The sequence below is a fragment of the Pseudoliparis swirei genome, chromosome 5, assembly GCF_029220125.1.
Source record: "Pseudoliparis swirei isolate HS2019 ecotype Mariana Trench chromosome 5, NWPU_hadal_v1, whole genome shotgun sequence".
Lineage (NCBI taxonomy): Eukaryota > Metazoa > Chordata > Actinopteri > Perciformes > Liparidae > Pseudoliparis > Pseudoliparis swirei.
The window spans coordinates 580,207-600,206 of NC_079392.1; the positions used below are offsets into that span (position 1 = coordinate 580,207).

At 34.5% G+C, this 20,000-nt stretch overlaps 2 protein-coding genes across 4 annotated transcripts in view; both read right to left on the reverse strand.

The window, feature by feature from the left end:
* Positions 1-16,719: 16,719 nt before the first annotated feature.
* Positions 16,720-18,483, reverse strand: ccdc124 (coiled-coil domain containing 124). Of its 2 annotated transcripts, XM_056414790.1 has the most exons (6): positions 18,307-18,483; positions 17,980-18,018; positions 17,673-17,850; positions 17,373-17,559; positions 17,187-17,292; positions 16,720-17,104 (listed from the first exon to the last, which is right to left on the reverse strand). In XM_056414790.1, the coding sequence occupies exons 3-6, from the start codon at positions 17,829-17,831 to the stop codon at positions 16,879-16,881; spliced, it is 678 nt and encodes a 225-aa protein (XP_056270765.1). In that variant the 5' UTR covers positions 17,832-17,850; positions 17,980-18,018; positions 18,307-18,483; the 3' UTR covers positions 16,720-16,878. The 2 variants fall into 2 exon arrangements, with proteins under 2 accessions (XP_056270765.1, XP_056270764.1); XM_056414789.1 differs by lacking the exon at positions 17,980-18,018 and having other exon boundaries at positions 18,307-18,476.
* Positions 18,484-18,881: 398 nt separating this feature from the next.
* The window catches only part of cluap1 (clusterin associated protein 1), a 7,307-nt gene continuing 6,188 nt past the window's right edge, over positions 18,882-20,000 (reverse strand). For both annotated transcript variants that reach the window (XM_056414787.1, XM_056414788.1), the window contains exon 13: positions 18,882-19,200. In XM_056414787.1, coding sequence (XP_056270762.1) covers positions 19,024-19,200 — 177 coding nt within the window. In that variant the 3' untranslated portion in view covers positions 18,882-19,023. The remainder of the gene's footprint in view (positions 19,201-20,000) is intronic.

A 20,000-nucleotide genomic window follows, 5' to 3' on the forward strand; every position in this document is an offset into this window, starting at 1 on the left:
AAAAAAATTTCATTTTTTTTTTTTTAAAAAAATTAAAAAAAATTAAAAAACCCCAAATTTCCCCCGGGGGAAAAAAAAAAAAAAAAACCCCCAAAAAAAAAACCCCCATTTTTTAAAAAAAAAAATTTTTTTTTAAAAAAAATTTAAATTTTTTAAACCCCCCTTAAAACCGGCAAATTTTAAAAAAAAAATTTTTTCCCCCCAAAAAAAAAACCCCCCAAAACCCCAAAAAAAACCCCTTTTTTTTTTCCCCCCCCCCCTTTTTTTTTTTTTAAAAAAAAAAAGGGGAAAAAATTTTAAAAAATTTTCCCCCAAAAAACCCCCAAAAGGAAAAAAAAAAAAAAAAAAAAAAATTTTTTAAAAAACATCCAAAAAAGGGGTTTTTAAAAAAAAAAATTTTGGGGGGGGCCCTTTTTTTAAAAAAAAAAAAGGAAAAAAAAAAATTTAAAAAAAAAAAAAAGGGGGGAAAAAAAAACCCCCCCCCAAAAAACCCTTTTAAAAAAATTTTTCAAAAAACCCCTTTTTTTCCCCCCAAAAAAAAAAAAACCCCTTTTCCCCCCCCCTTTCCCCCCCCCAAAAAAAAAAAAACGGGGAAAAAAATTTTTTAAAAAAAAAAAAAAAGGAATATAATAAAAAAAATAAAAAAAAAATTTTTTAAAAAAAAAAAAAAAATTTTTTTAAAAAAAATTTTTTAAAAAAAAAAACATGAAATATATAAAAAAAACTTTTTTAAAAAAAACAGGGAAAAAAAAACATAAAATTTTTTAAAAAAAAAAAATTTTTTAAAAAAAAAAAAAAAGGGAAAAAAAAAATTTCCAAACATGTAAAAAACAAAAAATTTTTAAAAAAATAAACAGGGAAAAAAAAATTTAAAAAAAAAAAAAAAAAACTTTTAAAACAAAAAAAATTTTTTTTCCCTTTTAACTTTTTTTTTTCCCTTTTTTAAAAAAAAATTTTTTTTTAAAATTTGTTTTTTTTTAAAAAAATAAAAAAAATTTTTTTGGGCCTTTTTTAAAAAAAAAATTGGCCCAAAAAAATTTTTTTTTTAAAAAAAATTTAAAAAAAGGGCCCCCCCAAAAAAAAAAAGGGGAAAAAAAATTTTCCCCCCAAAACCCCCAAAAACCCCCCAACACCCCCTTTTTTTTCCAAAGTTTGGGGGGGGGTTTTTTTAAATTTTTTTTTTTTCCCCCCCCCAAAAAAAAGGGGGGGGGAAAAAAAGGGGAAAATTTTTTAAAAAAAGGAAAAAATTTTAAAAAAAAAAGGGGGGGTTTTTGGGGGGGGGCCCCAAAAAAACCCCCAAAATTTTTTTTTCCCCCCCCCGGGGGGGAAAAATTTTTTGGGGGAAAAAAAAATTTTTTTGGGGGGGGTTTTTTTTTTCCCCAAAATGAAATATACAAACATTAACATGGAATTTACTTTTGTAAAAACATGGACATGTGAAAAAAACATGGACAGGGAAAAAATTGGCCAATAACATGGACAAAATTGAAAATAACAGGGAACAGGGAAAAAATTTTAAATGTAAAAAGGGAACATGTAATATCCCCCCTTTTAACAAAAAAACCTTTTTTTCATGGAAAATGAAAACAAAAGGGAACTTTAAAAAAACTTTAAAATATCATATTTAACAACATTTTACATAAACAATAGAAACATACGGGTAAAAATCACTTTAAATGGACACATGTAATATCCCTGGACATGGTTATGTACAAAATTTAAGGGTAAATAATTAACAACGGGAAAGGGAAATTAATACCAAAGAAACATGGACACATTAAAAAACCTTTAAAATATGTAAAAATATGGACACATGTAATATCATGCAACATGTAACAACATGGACACATGTAATATCATACATGTAACATCATGGACACATGTAATATCATACAACATGTAACAACATGGACACATGTAATATCATACAACATGTAACAACATGGACACATGTAATATCATACAACATGTAACATGGACACATGTAATATCATACAACATGTAACAACATGGACACATGTAATATCATACAAATATAACAACATGGACACATGTAATATCGCCTGATGTAACATGGACATGTAATATCATACAATATGTAATAACATGGACACATGGATATCATACAACATGTAACAACATGGACACATGATACAATATAACAACATGGACATATGTAATATCACAACATGTAAATATGGACATGTAATATCAAACATGTAACAACATGGACACATGTAATATCATACAATATGTAACATGGACACATGTAATATCATACAACATGTAATATGGACACATGTAATATCATACAACATGTAATATGGACACATGTAATATACAACATGTAATAACATGGACACATGTAATATCATACAATATAATAACATATATAACATGGAGACATGTAATATCATACAATATGTAATAATATGGACATGGACATGTAATATCATACATGTAACATGGACATGTAATATCATACAATATGTAACAATATGGACACATGTAATATCATACAATATGTAATATGGACATATATGTAATATCATACAACATGTAATAACATGGACACATGTAATATCATATATGTAACAACATGGACACATGTAATATCATACAACATGTAACATCATGGACACATGTAATATCATACAACATGTAACAATATGGACACATGTAATATCATACAACATGGAACAACATGGACACATGTAATATCATACAACATAACAACATGGACACATGTAATATCATACAACATGTAACAACATGGACACATGTAATATCATACAACATGTAACAACATGGACACATGTAATATCATACAACATGTAACAACATGGACACATGTAATATCATACAACATGTAATAACATGGACACATGTAATATCATACAACATGTAAACATGGACACATGTAATATCATACAACATGTAATAACATGGACACATGTAATATCATACAACATGTAACAACATGGACACATGTAATATCATACAACATGTAACAACATGGACACATGTAATATCATACATGTAACAACATGGACATGTAATATCATACAACATGTAACAACATGGACACATGTAATATCATACAACATGTAACAACATGGACACATGTAATATCATACAACATGGAACAACATGGACACATGTAATATCATACATGTAACAACATGGACACATGTAATATCATACAACATGTAACAACATGGACACATGTAATATCATACAACATGTAACAACATGGACACATGTAATATCATACAACATGTAACAACATGGACACATGTAATATCATACAACATGTAACAACATGGACATGTAATATCATACAACATGTAACAACATGGACACATGTAATATCATACAACATGTAACAACATGGACACATGTAATATCATACAACATGTAACAACATGGACACATGTAATATCATACATGTAACATCATGGACACATGTAATATCATACAACATGTAACAACATGGACACATGTAATATCATACAACATGTAACAACATGGACACATGTAATATCATACAACATGTAACAACATGGACACATGTAATATCATACAACATGTAACAACATGGACACATGTAATATCATACAACATGTAACATGGACACATGTAATATCATACAACATGTAACATGGACACATGTAATATCATACAACATGTAACAACATGGACACATGTAATATCATACATGTAACATGGACACATGTAATATCATACAACATGTAACAACATGGACACATGTAATATCATACAACATGTAACAACATGGACACATGTAATATCATACAACATGTAACATGGACACATGTAATATCATACATGTAACAACATGGACACATGTAATATCATACAACATGTAACAACATGGACACATGTAATATCATACAACATGTAACAACATGGACACATGTAATATCATACAACATGTAACAACATGGACACATGTAATATCATACAACATGTAACAACATGGACACATGTAATATCATACAACATGTAACAACATGGACACATGTAATATCATACAATATGTAACAACATGGACACATGTAATATCATACAACATGTAACAACATGGACACATGTAATATCATACAACATGTGTAAATATGGACATGTAATATCATACATGTAATAACATGGACATGTAATATCATACAATATGTAATAACATGGACACATGTAATATCATACAACATGTAACAATATGGACACATGTAATATCATACAACATGTAACAACATGTAATATCATACAACATGTAACAACATGGACACATGTAATATCATACAACATGTAACATGGACACATGTAATATCATACAACATGTAACAACATGGACACATGTAATATCATACAACATGTAACAACATGGACACATGTAATATCATACAACATGTAACAACATGGACACATGTAATATCATACAACATGTAACAACATGGACACATGTAATATCATACAACATGTAACAACATGGACACATGTAATATCATACAACATGTAACAACATGGACACATGTAATATCATACAACATGTAACAACATGGACACATGTAATATCATACAACATGTAACAACATGGACACATGTAATATCATACAACATGTAACAACATGGACACATGTAATATACATGTAACATCATGGACACATGTAATATCATACAATATGTAACATGGACACATGTAATATCATAACATGTAACAACATGGACACATGTAATATCATACAACATGTAACAACATGGACACATGTAATATCATACAACATGTAATAACATGGACACATGTAATATCATACAACATGTAACAACATGGACACATGTAATATCATACAACATGTAACATGGACACATGTAATATCATACAACATGTAACAACATGGACACATGTAATATCATACAACATGTAACAACATGGACACATGTAATATCATACAACATGTAACAACATGGACACATGTAATATCATACAACATGTAACAACATGGACACATGTAATATCATACAACATGTAACAACATGGACACATGTAATATCATACAACATGTAACATGGACACATGTAATATCATACAACATGTAACAACATGGACACATGTAATATCATACATGTAACAACATGGACACATGTAATATCATACAACATGTAACATGGACACATGTAATATCATACAACATGTAACAACATGGACACATGTAATATCATACAACATGTAACAACATGGACACATGTAATATCATACAACATGTAATAACATGGACACATGTAATATCATACAACATGGACACATGTAATATCATACATGTAACAACATGGACACATGTAATATCATACAACATGTAACAACATGGACACATGTAATATCATACAACATGTAACAACATGGACACATGTAATATCATACAACATGTAACAACATGGACACATGTAATATCATACAACATGTAACATGGACACATGTAATATCATACAACATGTAACAACATGGACACATGTAATATCATACAACATGTAACAACATGGACATGTAATATCATACATGTAACATGGACACATGTAATATCATACAACATGTAACAACATGTAACAACATGGACACATGTAATATCATACAACATGTAACAACATGGACACATGTAATATCATACAACATGTAACAACATGGACACATGTAATATCATACAACATGTAACAACATGGACACATGTAATATCATACAACATGTAACAACATGGACACATGTAATATCATACAACATGTAACAACATGTAACATGTAACAACATGGACACATGTAATATCATACAACATGTAACATGGACATATGTAATATCATACAATATGTAACAACATGGACACATGTAATATCATACAACATGTAACAACATGGACACATGTAATATCATACAACATGTAATAACATGGACACATGTAATATCATACAACATGTAACAACATGGACACATGTAATATCATACAACATGTAACATGGACACATGTAATATCATACATGTAACAACATGGACACATGTAATATACATGTAACAACATGGACACATGTAATATCATACAACATGTAACAACATGGACACATGTAATATCATACAACATGTAACATGGACACATGTAATATCATACAACATGTAACAACATGGACACATGTAATATCATACAACATGTAACATGGACACATGTAATATCATACAACATGTAACAACATGGACACATGTAATATCATACAACATGTAACAACATGGACACATGTAATATCATACAACATGGACACATGTAATATCATACAACATGTAACAACATGGACACATGTAATATCATACAACATGTAACAACATGGACACATGTAATATCATACAACATGTAACAACATGGACACATGTAATATCATACATGTAACATGGACACATGTAATATCATACAACATGTAACAACATGGACACATGTAATATCATACAACATGTAACAACATGGACACATGTAATATCATACAACATGTAACAACATGGACACATGTAATATCATACAACATGTAACAACATGGACACATGTAATATCATACAACATGTAATAACATGGACACATGTAATATCATACAATATGTAACAACATGGACACATGTAATATCATACAACATGTAACAACATGGACACATGTAATATCATACAACATGTAACAACATGGACACATGTAATATCATACAACATGTAACAACATGGACACATGTAATATCATACAACATGTAACAACATGGACACATGTAATATCATACAACATGTAACAACATGGACACATGTAATATCATACAACATGTAACAACATGGACACATGTAATATCATACAACATGTAACAACATGGACACATGTAATATCATGCAACATGTAACAACATGGACACATGTAATATCATACAACATGTAACAACATGGACACATGTAATATCATACAACATGTAACAACATGGACACATGTAATATCATACAACATGTAACAACATGGACACATGTAATATCATACAACATGTAACATGGACACATGTAATATCATACAACATGTAACAACATGGACACATGTAATATCATACAACATGTAACAACATGGACACATGTAATATCATACAACATGTAACAACATGGACACATGTAATATCATACATGTAACATCATGGACACATGTAATATCATACAACATGTAACAATATGGACACATGTAATATCATACAACATGTAACAACATGGACACTTGGAATATCATACAACATGTAACAATATGGACACATGTAATATCATACAACATGTAACAACATGGACACATGTAATATCATACAACATGTAACAACATGGACACATGTAATATCATACATGTAACAACATGGACACATGTAATATCATACAACATGTAACAACATGGACACATGTAATATCATACAACATGTAACATGGACACATGTAATATCATACAACATGTAACAACATGGACACATGTAATATCATACAACATGTAACAACATGGACACATGTAATATCATACAACATGTAACAACATGGACACATGTAATATACAACATGTAACAACATGGACACATGTAATATCATACAACATGTAACAACATGGACACATGTAATATCATACAACATGTAACAACATGGACACATGTAATATCATACAACATGTAACAACATGGACACATGTAATATCATACAACATGTAACAACATGGACACATGTAATATCATACATGTAACATGGACACATGTAATATCATACAACATGTAACAACATGGACACATGTAATATCATGCAACATGTAACAACATGGACACATGTAATATCATACAACATGTAACATGGACACATGTAATATCATACAACATGTAACAACATGGACACATGTAATATCATACAACATGTAACAACATGGACACATGTAATATCATACAACATGTAACAACATGGACACATGTAATATCATACAACATGTAACAACATGGACACATGTAATATCATACAACATGTAACAACATGGACACATGTAATATCATACAACATGTAACAACATGGACACATGTAATATCATACAACATGTAACAACATGGACACATGTAATATCATACAACATGTAACAACATGGACACATGTAATATCATACAACATGTAACAACATGGACACATGTAATATCATACAACATGTAACAACATGGACACATGTAATATCATACAACATGTAACAACATGGACACATGTAATATCATACAACATGTAACAACATGGACACATGTAATATCATACAACATGTAACAACATGGACACATGTAATATCATACAACATGTAACAACATGGACACATGTAATATCATACAACATGTAACAACATGGACACATGTAATATCATACAACATGTAACAACATGGACACATGTAATATCATGCAACATGGACACATGTAATATCATACAACATGTAACAACATGGACACATGTAATATCATACAACATGTAACAACATGGACACATGTAATATCATACAACATGTAACAACATGGACACATGTAATATCATACAACATGTAACAACATGGACACATGTAATATCATACAACATGTAACATGGACACATGTAATATCATACAACATGTAACAACATGGACACATGTAATATCATACAACATGTAACAACATGGACACATGTAATATCATACAACATGTAACATGGACACATGTAATATCATACAACATGTAACATGGACACATGTAATATCATACAACATGTACACATGTAATATCATACAACATGTACACATGTAATATCATACAACATGTAACAACATGGACACATGTAATATCATAACATGTAACACATGGACATGTAATATCATACAACATGTAACAACATGGACACATGTAATATCATACAACATGTAATAACATGGACATAATATATATAACATGTAACATGGACACATGTAATATCATACAACATGTAACAACATGGACACATGTAATATCATACAACATGTAACAACATGGACACATGTAATATCATACAACATGTAACATGGACACATGTAATATCATACAACATGTAACAACATGGACACATGTAATATCATACAACATGTAACAACATGGACACATGTAATATCATACAACATGTAACAACATGGACACATGTAATATCATACAACATGTAACAACATGGACACATGTAATATCATACAACATGTAACAACATGGACACATGTAATATCATACAACATGTAACAACATGGACACATGTAATATCATACAACATGTAATAACATGGACACATGTAATATCATACAATATGTAACAACATGGACACATGTAATATCATACAACATGTAACAACATGGACACATGTAATATCATACAACATGTAACAACATGGACACATGTAATATCATACAACATGTAACAACATGGACACATGTAATATCATACAATATGTAACAACATGGACACATGTAATATCATACAACATGTAATACATGGACATGTAATATCATACAACATGTAACAACATGGACACATGTCATATCATACAACATGTAACATGGACACATGTAATATACATGTAACAACATGGACACATGTAATATCATACAACATGTAACAACATGGACACATGTAATATACAACATGTAACATGGACACATGTAATATCATACAACATGTAACGGACACATGTAATATCATACAACATGTAACAACATGGACACATGTAATATCATACAACATGTAACAACATGGACACATGTAATATCATACAACATGTAACAACATGGACACATGTAATATCATACAACATGTAACAACATGGACACATGTAATATCATACAACATGTAACAACATGGACACATGTAATATCATACAACATGTAACAACATGGACACATGTAATATCATACAACATGTAACATGGACACATGTAATATCATACAACATGTAACAACATGGACACATGTAATATCATACAACATGTAACAACATGGACACATGTAATATCATACAACATGTAACAACATGGACATGTAATATCATACAACATGTAATAACATGGACACATGTAATATCATACAACATGTAACAACATGGACACATGTAATATCATACAACATGTAACAACATGGACACATGTAATATCATACAACATGTAACAACATGGACACATGTAATATCATACAACATGTAACATCATGGACACATGTAATATCATACAACATGTAACAACATGGACATGTAATATCATACAACATGTAACAACATGGACACATGTAATATCATACAACATGTAACAACATGGACACATGTAATATCATACAACATGTAACAACATGGACACATGTAATATCATACAACATGTAACAACATGGACACATGTAATATCATACAATATGTAACAACATGGACACATGTAATATCATACAACATGTAACAACATGGACACATGTAATATCATACAACATGTAACAACATGGACACATGTAATATCATACAACATGTAACAACATGGACACATGTAATATCATACAACATGTAACAACATGGACACATGTAATATCATACAACATGTAACAACATGGACACATGTAATATCATACAACATGTAACATGGACACATGTAATATCATACAACATGTAACATGGACACATGTAATATCATACAACATGTAACAACATGGACACATGTAATATCATACAACATGTAACAACATGGACACATGTAATATCATACAACATGTAACAACATGGACACATGTAATATCATACAACATGTAACATGGACACATGTAATATCATACAACATGTAACAACATGGACACATGTAATATCATACAACATGTAACAACATGGACACATGTAATATACATGTAACATGGACACATGTAATATCATACAACATGTAACAACATGGACACATGTAATATCATACAACATGTAACAATATGGACACATGTAATATCATACAACATGGAACAACATGGACACATGTAATATCATACAACATGTAACAACATGGACACATGTAATATCATACAACATGTAATGGACACATGTAATATCATACAACATGTAACAACATGGACACATGTAATATCATACAACATGTAACAACATGGACACATGTAATATCATACAACATGGACACATGTAATATCATACAACATGTAACAACATGGACACATGTAATATCATACAACATGTAACAACATGGACACATGTAATATCATACAACATGTAACAACATGGACACATGTAATATCATACAACATGTAACATGGACACATGTAATATCATACAACATGTAACATGGACACATGTAATATCATACAACATGTAACAACATGGACACATGTAATATCATACAACATGTAACATGGACATGTAATATCATACAACATGTAACAACATGGACACATGTAATATCATACAACATGTAACAACATGGACACATGTAATATCATACAACATGTAACATGGACACATGTAATATCATACATGTAACATGGACACATGTAATATCATACAACATGTAACAACATGGACACATGTAATATCATACAACATGTAACAACATGGACACATGTAATATCATACAACATGTAACATGGACACATGTAATATCATACAACATGTAACAACATGGACATGTAATATCATACAACATGTAACAACATGGACACATGTAATATCATACAACATGTAACAACATGGACACATGTAATATCATACAACATGTAACAACATGGACACATGTAATATCATACAACATGTAACAACATGGACACATGTAATATCATACAACATGTAATATCATACAACATGTAACAACATGGACACATGTAATATCATACAACATGTAACAACATGGACACATGTAATATCATACAACATGTAACAACATGGACACATGTAATATCATACAACATGTAACAACATGGACACATGTAATATCATACAACATGTAACAACATGGACACATGTAATATCATACAACATGTAACAACATGGACACATGTAATATCATACAACATGTAACAACATGGACACATGTAATATCATACAACATGTAACAACATGGACACATGTAATATCATACAACATGTAACAACATGGACACATGTAATATCATACAACATGTAACAACATGGACACATGTAATATCATACAACATGTAACAACATGGACACATGTAATATCATACAACATGTAACATGGACATGTAATATCATACAACATGTAACAACATGGACACATGTAACAACATGTAACAACATGGACACATGTAATATCATACAACATGTAACAACATGGACACATGTAATATCATACAACATGTAACAACATGGACACATGTAATATCATACAACATGTAACAACATGGACACATGTAATATCATACAACATGTAACAACATGGACACATGTAATATCATACAACATGTAACAACATGGACACATGTAATATCATACAACATGTAACAACATGGACACATGTAATATCATACAACATGTAACAACATGGACACATGTAACATGGACACATGTAACAACATGGACACATGTAATATCATACAACATGTAACAACATGGACACATGTAATATCATACAACATGTAACAACATGGACACATGTAATATCATACAACATGTAACAACATGGACACATGTAATATCATACAACATGTAACAACATGGACACATGTAATATCATACAACATGTAACATGGACACATGTAATATCATACAACATGTAACAACATGGACACATGTAATATCATACAACATGTAACAACATGGACACATGTAATATCATACAACATGTAACAACATGGACACATGTAATATCATACAACATGTAATAACATGGACACATGTAATATCATACAACATGGACACATGTAATACAACATGTAACAACATGGACACATGTAATATCATACAACATGTAACAACATGGACACATGTAATATCATACAACATGTAACAACATGGACACATGTAATATCATACAACATGTAACAACATGGACACATGTAATATCATAATAACATGGACACATAATATCATACAACATGTAACATGGACACATGTAATATCATACAACATGTAACATGGACATGTAATATCATACAACATGTAACAACATGGACACATGTAATATCATACAACATGTAACATGGACACATGTAATATCATACAACATGTAACAACATGGACACATGTAATATCATACAACATGTAACAACATGGACACATGTAATATCATACAACATGTAACAACATGGACACATGTAATATCATACAACATGTAACAACATGGACACATGTAATATCATACAACATGTAACAACATGGAATATCATACAACATGTAACAACATGGACACATGTAATATCATACAACATGTAACAACATGGACACATGTAATATCATACAACATGTAACAACATGGACACATGTAATATCATACAACATGTAACAACATGGACACATGTAATATCATACAACATGTAACAACATGTAATATCATACAACATGTAACAACATGGACACATGTAATATCATACAACATGTAACAACATGGACACATGTAATATCATACAACATGTAACAACATGGACACATGTAATATCATACAACATGTAACAACATGGACACATGTAACATCATGGACACATGTAATATCATACAACATGTAACAACATGGACACATGTAATATCATACAACATGTAACAACATGGAATATCATACAACATGTAACAACATGGAATATCATACAACATGTAACAACATGGACACATGTAATATCATACAACATGTAACAACATGGACACATGTAATATCATACAACATGTAACAACATGGACACATGTAATATCATACAACATGTAACAACATGGACACATGTAATATCATACAACATGTAACAACATGGACACATGTAATATCATACAACATGTAACAACATGGACACATGTAATATCATACAACATGTAACAACATGGACACATGTAATATCATACAACATGTAACAACATGGACACATGTAATATCATACAACATGTAACAACATGGACACATGTAATATCATACAACATGTAACAACATGGACACATGTAATATCATACAACATGTAACAACATGGACACATGTAATATCATACAACATGTAATAACATGGACACATGTAATATCATACAACATGTAACAACATGGACACATGTAATATCATACAACATGTAACAACATGGACACATGTAATATCATACAACATGTAACATGGACACATGTAATATCATACAACATGTAACAACATGGACACATGTAATATCATACATGTAACATCATGGAATATCATACAATATGTAACAACATGGACACATGTAATATCATACAACATGTAACAACATGGACACATGTAATATCATACAACATGTAACAACATGGACACATGTAATATCATACAACATGGACACATGTAATATCATACAACATGTAACAACATGGACACATGTAATATCATACAACATGTAACAACATGGACACATGTAATATCATACAACATGTAACAACATGGACACATGTAATATCATACAACATGTAACAACATGGACACATGTAATATCATACAACATGTAACAACATGGACACATGTAATATCATACAACATGTAACAACATGGACACATGTAATATCATACAACATGTAACAACATGGACACATGTAATATCATACAACATGTAACAACATGGACACATGTAATATCATACAACATGTAACAACATGGACACATGTAATAACATACAACATGTAACAACATGGACACATGTAATATCATACAACATGTAACAACATGGACACATGTAATATCATACAATAACATGTAACATGTAACATGGACACATGTAATATCATACAACATGTAACAACATGGACACATGTAATATCATACAACATGTAACAACATGGACACATGTAATATCATACAACATGTAACAACATGGACACATGTAATATCATACAACATGTAACAACATGGACACATGTAATATCATACAACATGTAACAACATGGACACATGTAATATCATACAATATACACAACATGGACACATGTAATATCATACAACATGTAACAACATGGACACATGTAATATCATACAACATGTAACAACATGTAACATGGACACATGTAATATCATACAACATGTAACAACATGGACACATGTAATATCATACAACATGTAACAACATGGACACATGTAATATCATACAACATGTAACATGGACACATGTAATATCATACATGTAACAACATGGACACATGTAATATCATACAACATGTAACAACATGGACACATGTAATATCATACAACATGTAACATGGACACATGTAATATCATACAACATGTAACAACATGGACACATGTAATATCATACAACATGGACACATGTAATATCATACAACATGTAACAACATGGACACATGTAATATCATACAACATGTAACAACATGGACACATGTAACAACATGGACACATGTAATATCATACAACATGTAACAACATGGACACATGTAATATCATACAACATGTAACAACATGGACACATGTAATATCATACAACATGTAACAACATGGACACATGTAATATCATACAACATGTAACAACATGGACACATGTAATATCATACAACATGTAACAACATGGACACATGTAATATCATACAACATGTAACATGGACACATGTAATATCATACAACATGTAACAACATGGACACATGTAATATCATACAACATGTAACAACATGGACACATGTAATATCATACATGTAACATGGACACATGTAATATCATACAACATGTAACATGGACACATGTAATATCATACAACATGTAACAACATGGACACATGTAATATCATACAACATGTAACAACATGGACACATGTAATATCATACAACATGTAACATGGACACATGTAATATCATACAACATGTAACAACATGGACACATGTAATATCATACAACATGTAACAACATGGACACATGTAATATCATACAACATGTAACATGGACACATGTAATATCATACAACATGGAACATAATTTAACATCATATATGGAACATGTAACTATATTCACAGATATACGTCACCGTCTCTTAACTTTGAGTTTCTTTTAACTCGTCTTGTTCCGTTTGTATCTATGTATTTCTTATTTTTTATATTTTGTAACTGTTTAAGTTTGAAATAAAAATAAATAAAGTAACACCACTGTTCTTGATTCAGTGTCGTTGTTTTAAAAGGAGTTCATACAGTCGACTTCCCCAGAAACAGAATCTCACTCGATTAATATCTGAAACGCATAAATAAACTTTCATAAATCAGCTGCAGATCCTTTGATCTCCAGCTGATCAGCCGGGAGCAAAGCCTCTTTGAGAAGAACTCAGCAGAGTTCTGTTCAGCTCCCCGTCACCATTCAAGCCCTCCTAACAGCCCCCCCCCACACTCAGCTTCTCCAGCTTTCCTTTCTTTCTGTTACCCGTTTGTTTGTTTGTTTGTCCCGTGTAAAGCGCCTTTGTGTATCTAGAGAAGCGTTGTCACCTCTGTGACGTCGTGCCTCTGAACAGCGAAGAAGGAGCCGGAGGCCGCAGGTCGGTACTCGATGGGGAACTTTAATAAGTTTCTCTCACAACATCCGACCAGAAGTGATTTAAAGTAACAAATGAACTGGAGGAGGAGGAGCGTCTGAACAGTCCTCTGGAGGAGAGTGATGGGCCGACAGGAGCAACAACCACCTCCACGTTAAATCACTACATGTTCCACTGGCAGCCTCCGTGGGGGGGGGGGGCGGAGAAGCGCTGGTTCAGGGGGTTCTCTGGAGACTTCATCCACTCCTTCTTCAGCTGCTGCTTCAGCTGCGACAGCCTCATGTTGGGGTTCTCCTGCTTCAGGAGCGGCAGGTTCACCTCCTCGAAGGCCAGGAAGGCCGCCTTCATCCGCCGCTCAGGGTGGGGGTCCAGCTCCCCGGGCCCGGTGCTGGGGGAGGAGGGGGAGGCGGCTTGTCAAGACTGTGGTCATCACTGCGTTCCACAGAACATCAAGCTGGTCTCAGCGGTACCTGAGCACGGCGATGGCGTCCTCGATGGACCGGGCCTGCATGGTTCCTTCCTCCGGGAGGATCTGGTTGACGTTCTCCTCCAGGGGGGTCTCCAGGGGGGTCTTATCTGGGGACACACGGGATCCATTGCATCTCCACTCATCGGACACACGGTTCTGTTCTCCAGAACCTGAACACCGAGCTCACCTTTGGTCTTGAGCTCCTGCTGCTGCTGGATCTCATCCTGCAGAACCTCCTCGATCTGGGCCCGGGTCACCTTGCCCCCCCCCTCCCTGAGGGGCCGGCCCTTGATGCTCAGCGTCTCCTCGTCCAGAAGTCTCTGGGACTCCTTCTTCCTCTCCAGGAGCTCCAGCCTCTTCTTCTCCTTGTCGTCCTGTGAAGGTCCAGAGACGTGACCCGATGAGGACCCGGACCGTGTGGTTCTGGTCCTCCGGACCCTCAGAGCCCTTCAACGCGTCCTCTCCTCTCACGGTGAGGAAGACTCACCTTCCTCTGGCCCTTCTTCAGCACGTGTTTGTCCGTCTCCTCCCACAGGGCGTCCTCCTCCTGCTGCTTCTTGCAGGCGTCGGCCGCGGCCTTCACCTCCGCCTTGCGGGCTTTGGCCGTGGCCGCCTTCGAGTTCTCGCCCTGGAATTTCTTTGGCATCCCAAAAGCTGCTCTTCATCTGATATGAGAGACGACGAGAGACAAGAGGCGAGAGAAGGTGAGGAGATATGTTAATCATGATATCGCTGAACGTTTCAATCATTCAAACTCTGCCTCCATCTGTGTTTCTGTGTCTTCGGTGCAGAACCTGCAGCGTGACGCAGCTCTCCAGGTAACACGACGTCTCCTGAGAACATGAGATGACTAACGTGACTCCAGCGGAGCCTCATTGGACCGGACCACAGACACACCGCCAACAGACGCGAGAGCAACGGAACCGCGAAGGAGAAGCGACTCGAGGAGCGGCTCCGCTTTGTGGATCGGGAGCTAACGTCGGTTAGCCGCCGCTAGCTGACGCGAGTCTCACGAACAACATGGCGCCGCTTCTCGTTCATGAGTCTCTTCCTCGTTTCAATGTGACCGACGTCTCCCGGAGAGCACACCGAGCTGCACGCGCAGCACACACGGTTCATACCGGCAGGAGAAGAGAAACGGGGCTCCGGTGGACGGCTGGCTGTTGTGAAGAGGCATCTGCCAGCTCCGAGAGAGCGCGCACTCTGATGACGTAGGTCCGCTGGTTAAAGGGACAGCGACGACTTCACGCTACATGACGTCAGAGAAGTCCTCTTTAGAAACATGAACACATAAATACTACCCAAGTGGGCCAAGTGCCACATTGTAATCTAAAGGTTCAGAAAAATGAATTTCATCCAATTAATAATAATGTATTCGCTATTAATCCTCTTTTAAATAATCCTCTAATCCTTTATTAAGGCGCAGTGGGCTGCAGTGAAACAGCCGGGGAGCAGCTGGGGGTTCAGTGCCTTGCTCAGGGACACTGCCACATGTAAACCATGGGGAGAGCGGGGATCGTACCCTCATGAGCTACAGCCGGCCCTTAACGAATATTTAATTCTGTAAACTGAACCAAGGCCAAAGATGTGTAGAGAAGCTGAGCGTTATTAAACCTCTTGGTTCACATCACACACGTTCAATGAGCTCACGAGAGAGTTAGGACAACAACGTTCAGCTGCTGTGAATCAAGAGACGTTCAACTGGACATTCTTTTTATTTTAGTAAACAATTAACACCTTTTTTTTTTAAGGAACTATAATGATTTTTATTTTACAAACGCTCATGATGGACCATACGCGTGAATGCATTCCTCTCCGATGGTTTAATCTGTATTCTTTCAGAAGTCGTTGTCGCTCTCCTCCAGCAGAGCTGGCCTCAGGCCCCCCTTGGCTGGGCGGACCCCCCTGGACCCCCCAGGGCCCTTTGGACCGTCATCCTCCAGATCTTTGCTCTTCTCCTCCTCGCCTTCGTCTTCCTCTTCATCCTCGTCCACATCAATCTCGCTGTCTTCAGTCTGAAACAGCAGCGAGGCAGAGACACAGAATAACTGCTCGTTCGTAAACATCGGCGTCACGACTCAAACACACGACGAGGAACTACAACCGGGAGGAACGTCTTCTCATCTAACTCGACACGGAACCTTCAGGACGCATCTAATCACAGGGTCACGCCTCCGGCTGCAGAACATCCAGGACCAGATCAACACTGTTCCTCATTTAAAAAGGAAACATCAACTCCAAATACTGAGCAGGTAAAAACATCTGCAGCGATGTTCAAAGAGCATTTCAGAAAAGACGAGCAGCCAGAGAGGCAGCGGGAACTGCTCTACCGGAGGGGAGGAGCTTCATCACGAGCTTCAGCTCGATGCACAGAGGCAATGCTCCCTGAGGTCCAGAGCGTCAGCCTCCTCTCAGCAGCTCTGCCAGCTCCCGGCGTCAGAACGTGAAGACGTGGACGAGGCCGTGAAGCGCGGCAGAGATTCAGAGAAAAGATGTTTCCTTTAAAAACAGAGGAACGAGGAGGGAGCTCGATCCCAGACAAACCTTTCCTTTCTGGGGGCTTTTGGCACGAGGAACTCACCGTCCTGTTGAGACTCCGCCCACTCCTCCTCCCCACCGCCATCTGCCTGATGGATCGTGGAGGTCTCCATCGTGGAATATGCCTACTATGAACTATTCATCCACTCTGTCATATTCATTGAATGTATTTTAACTCTAAATCTGTCCTTCTGTACACATTACATCTATTGCATCTGTCCATCCTGGAGAGGGATCCTCCTCTGTTGCTCTCCTCAGGTTTCTTTCCTTTTTCCTG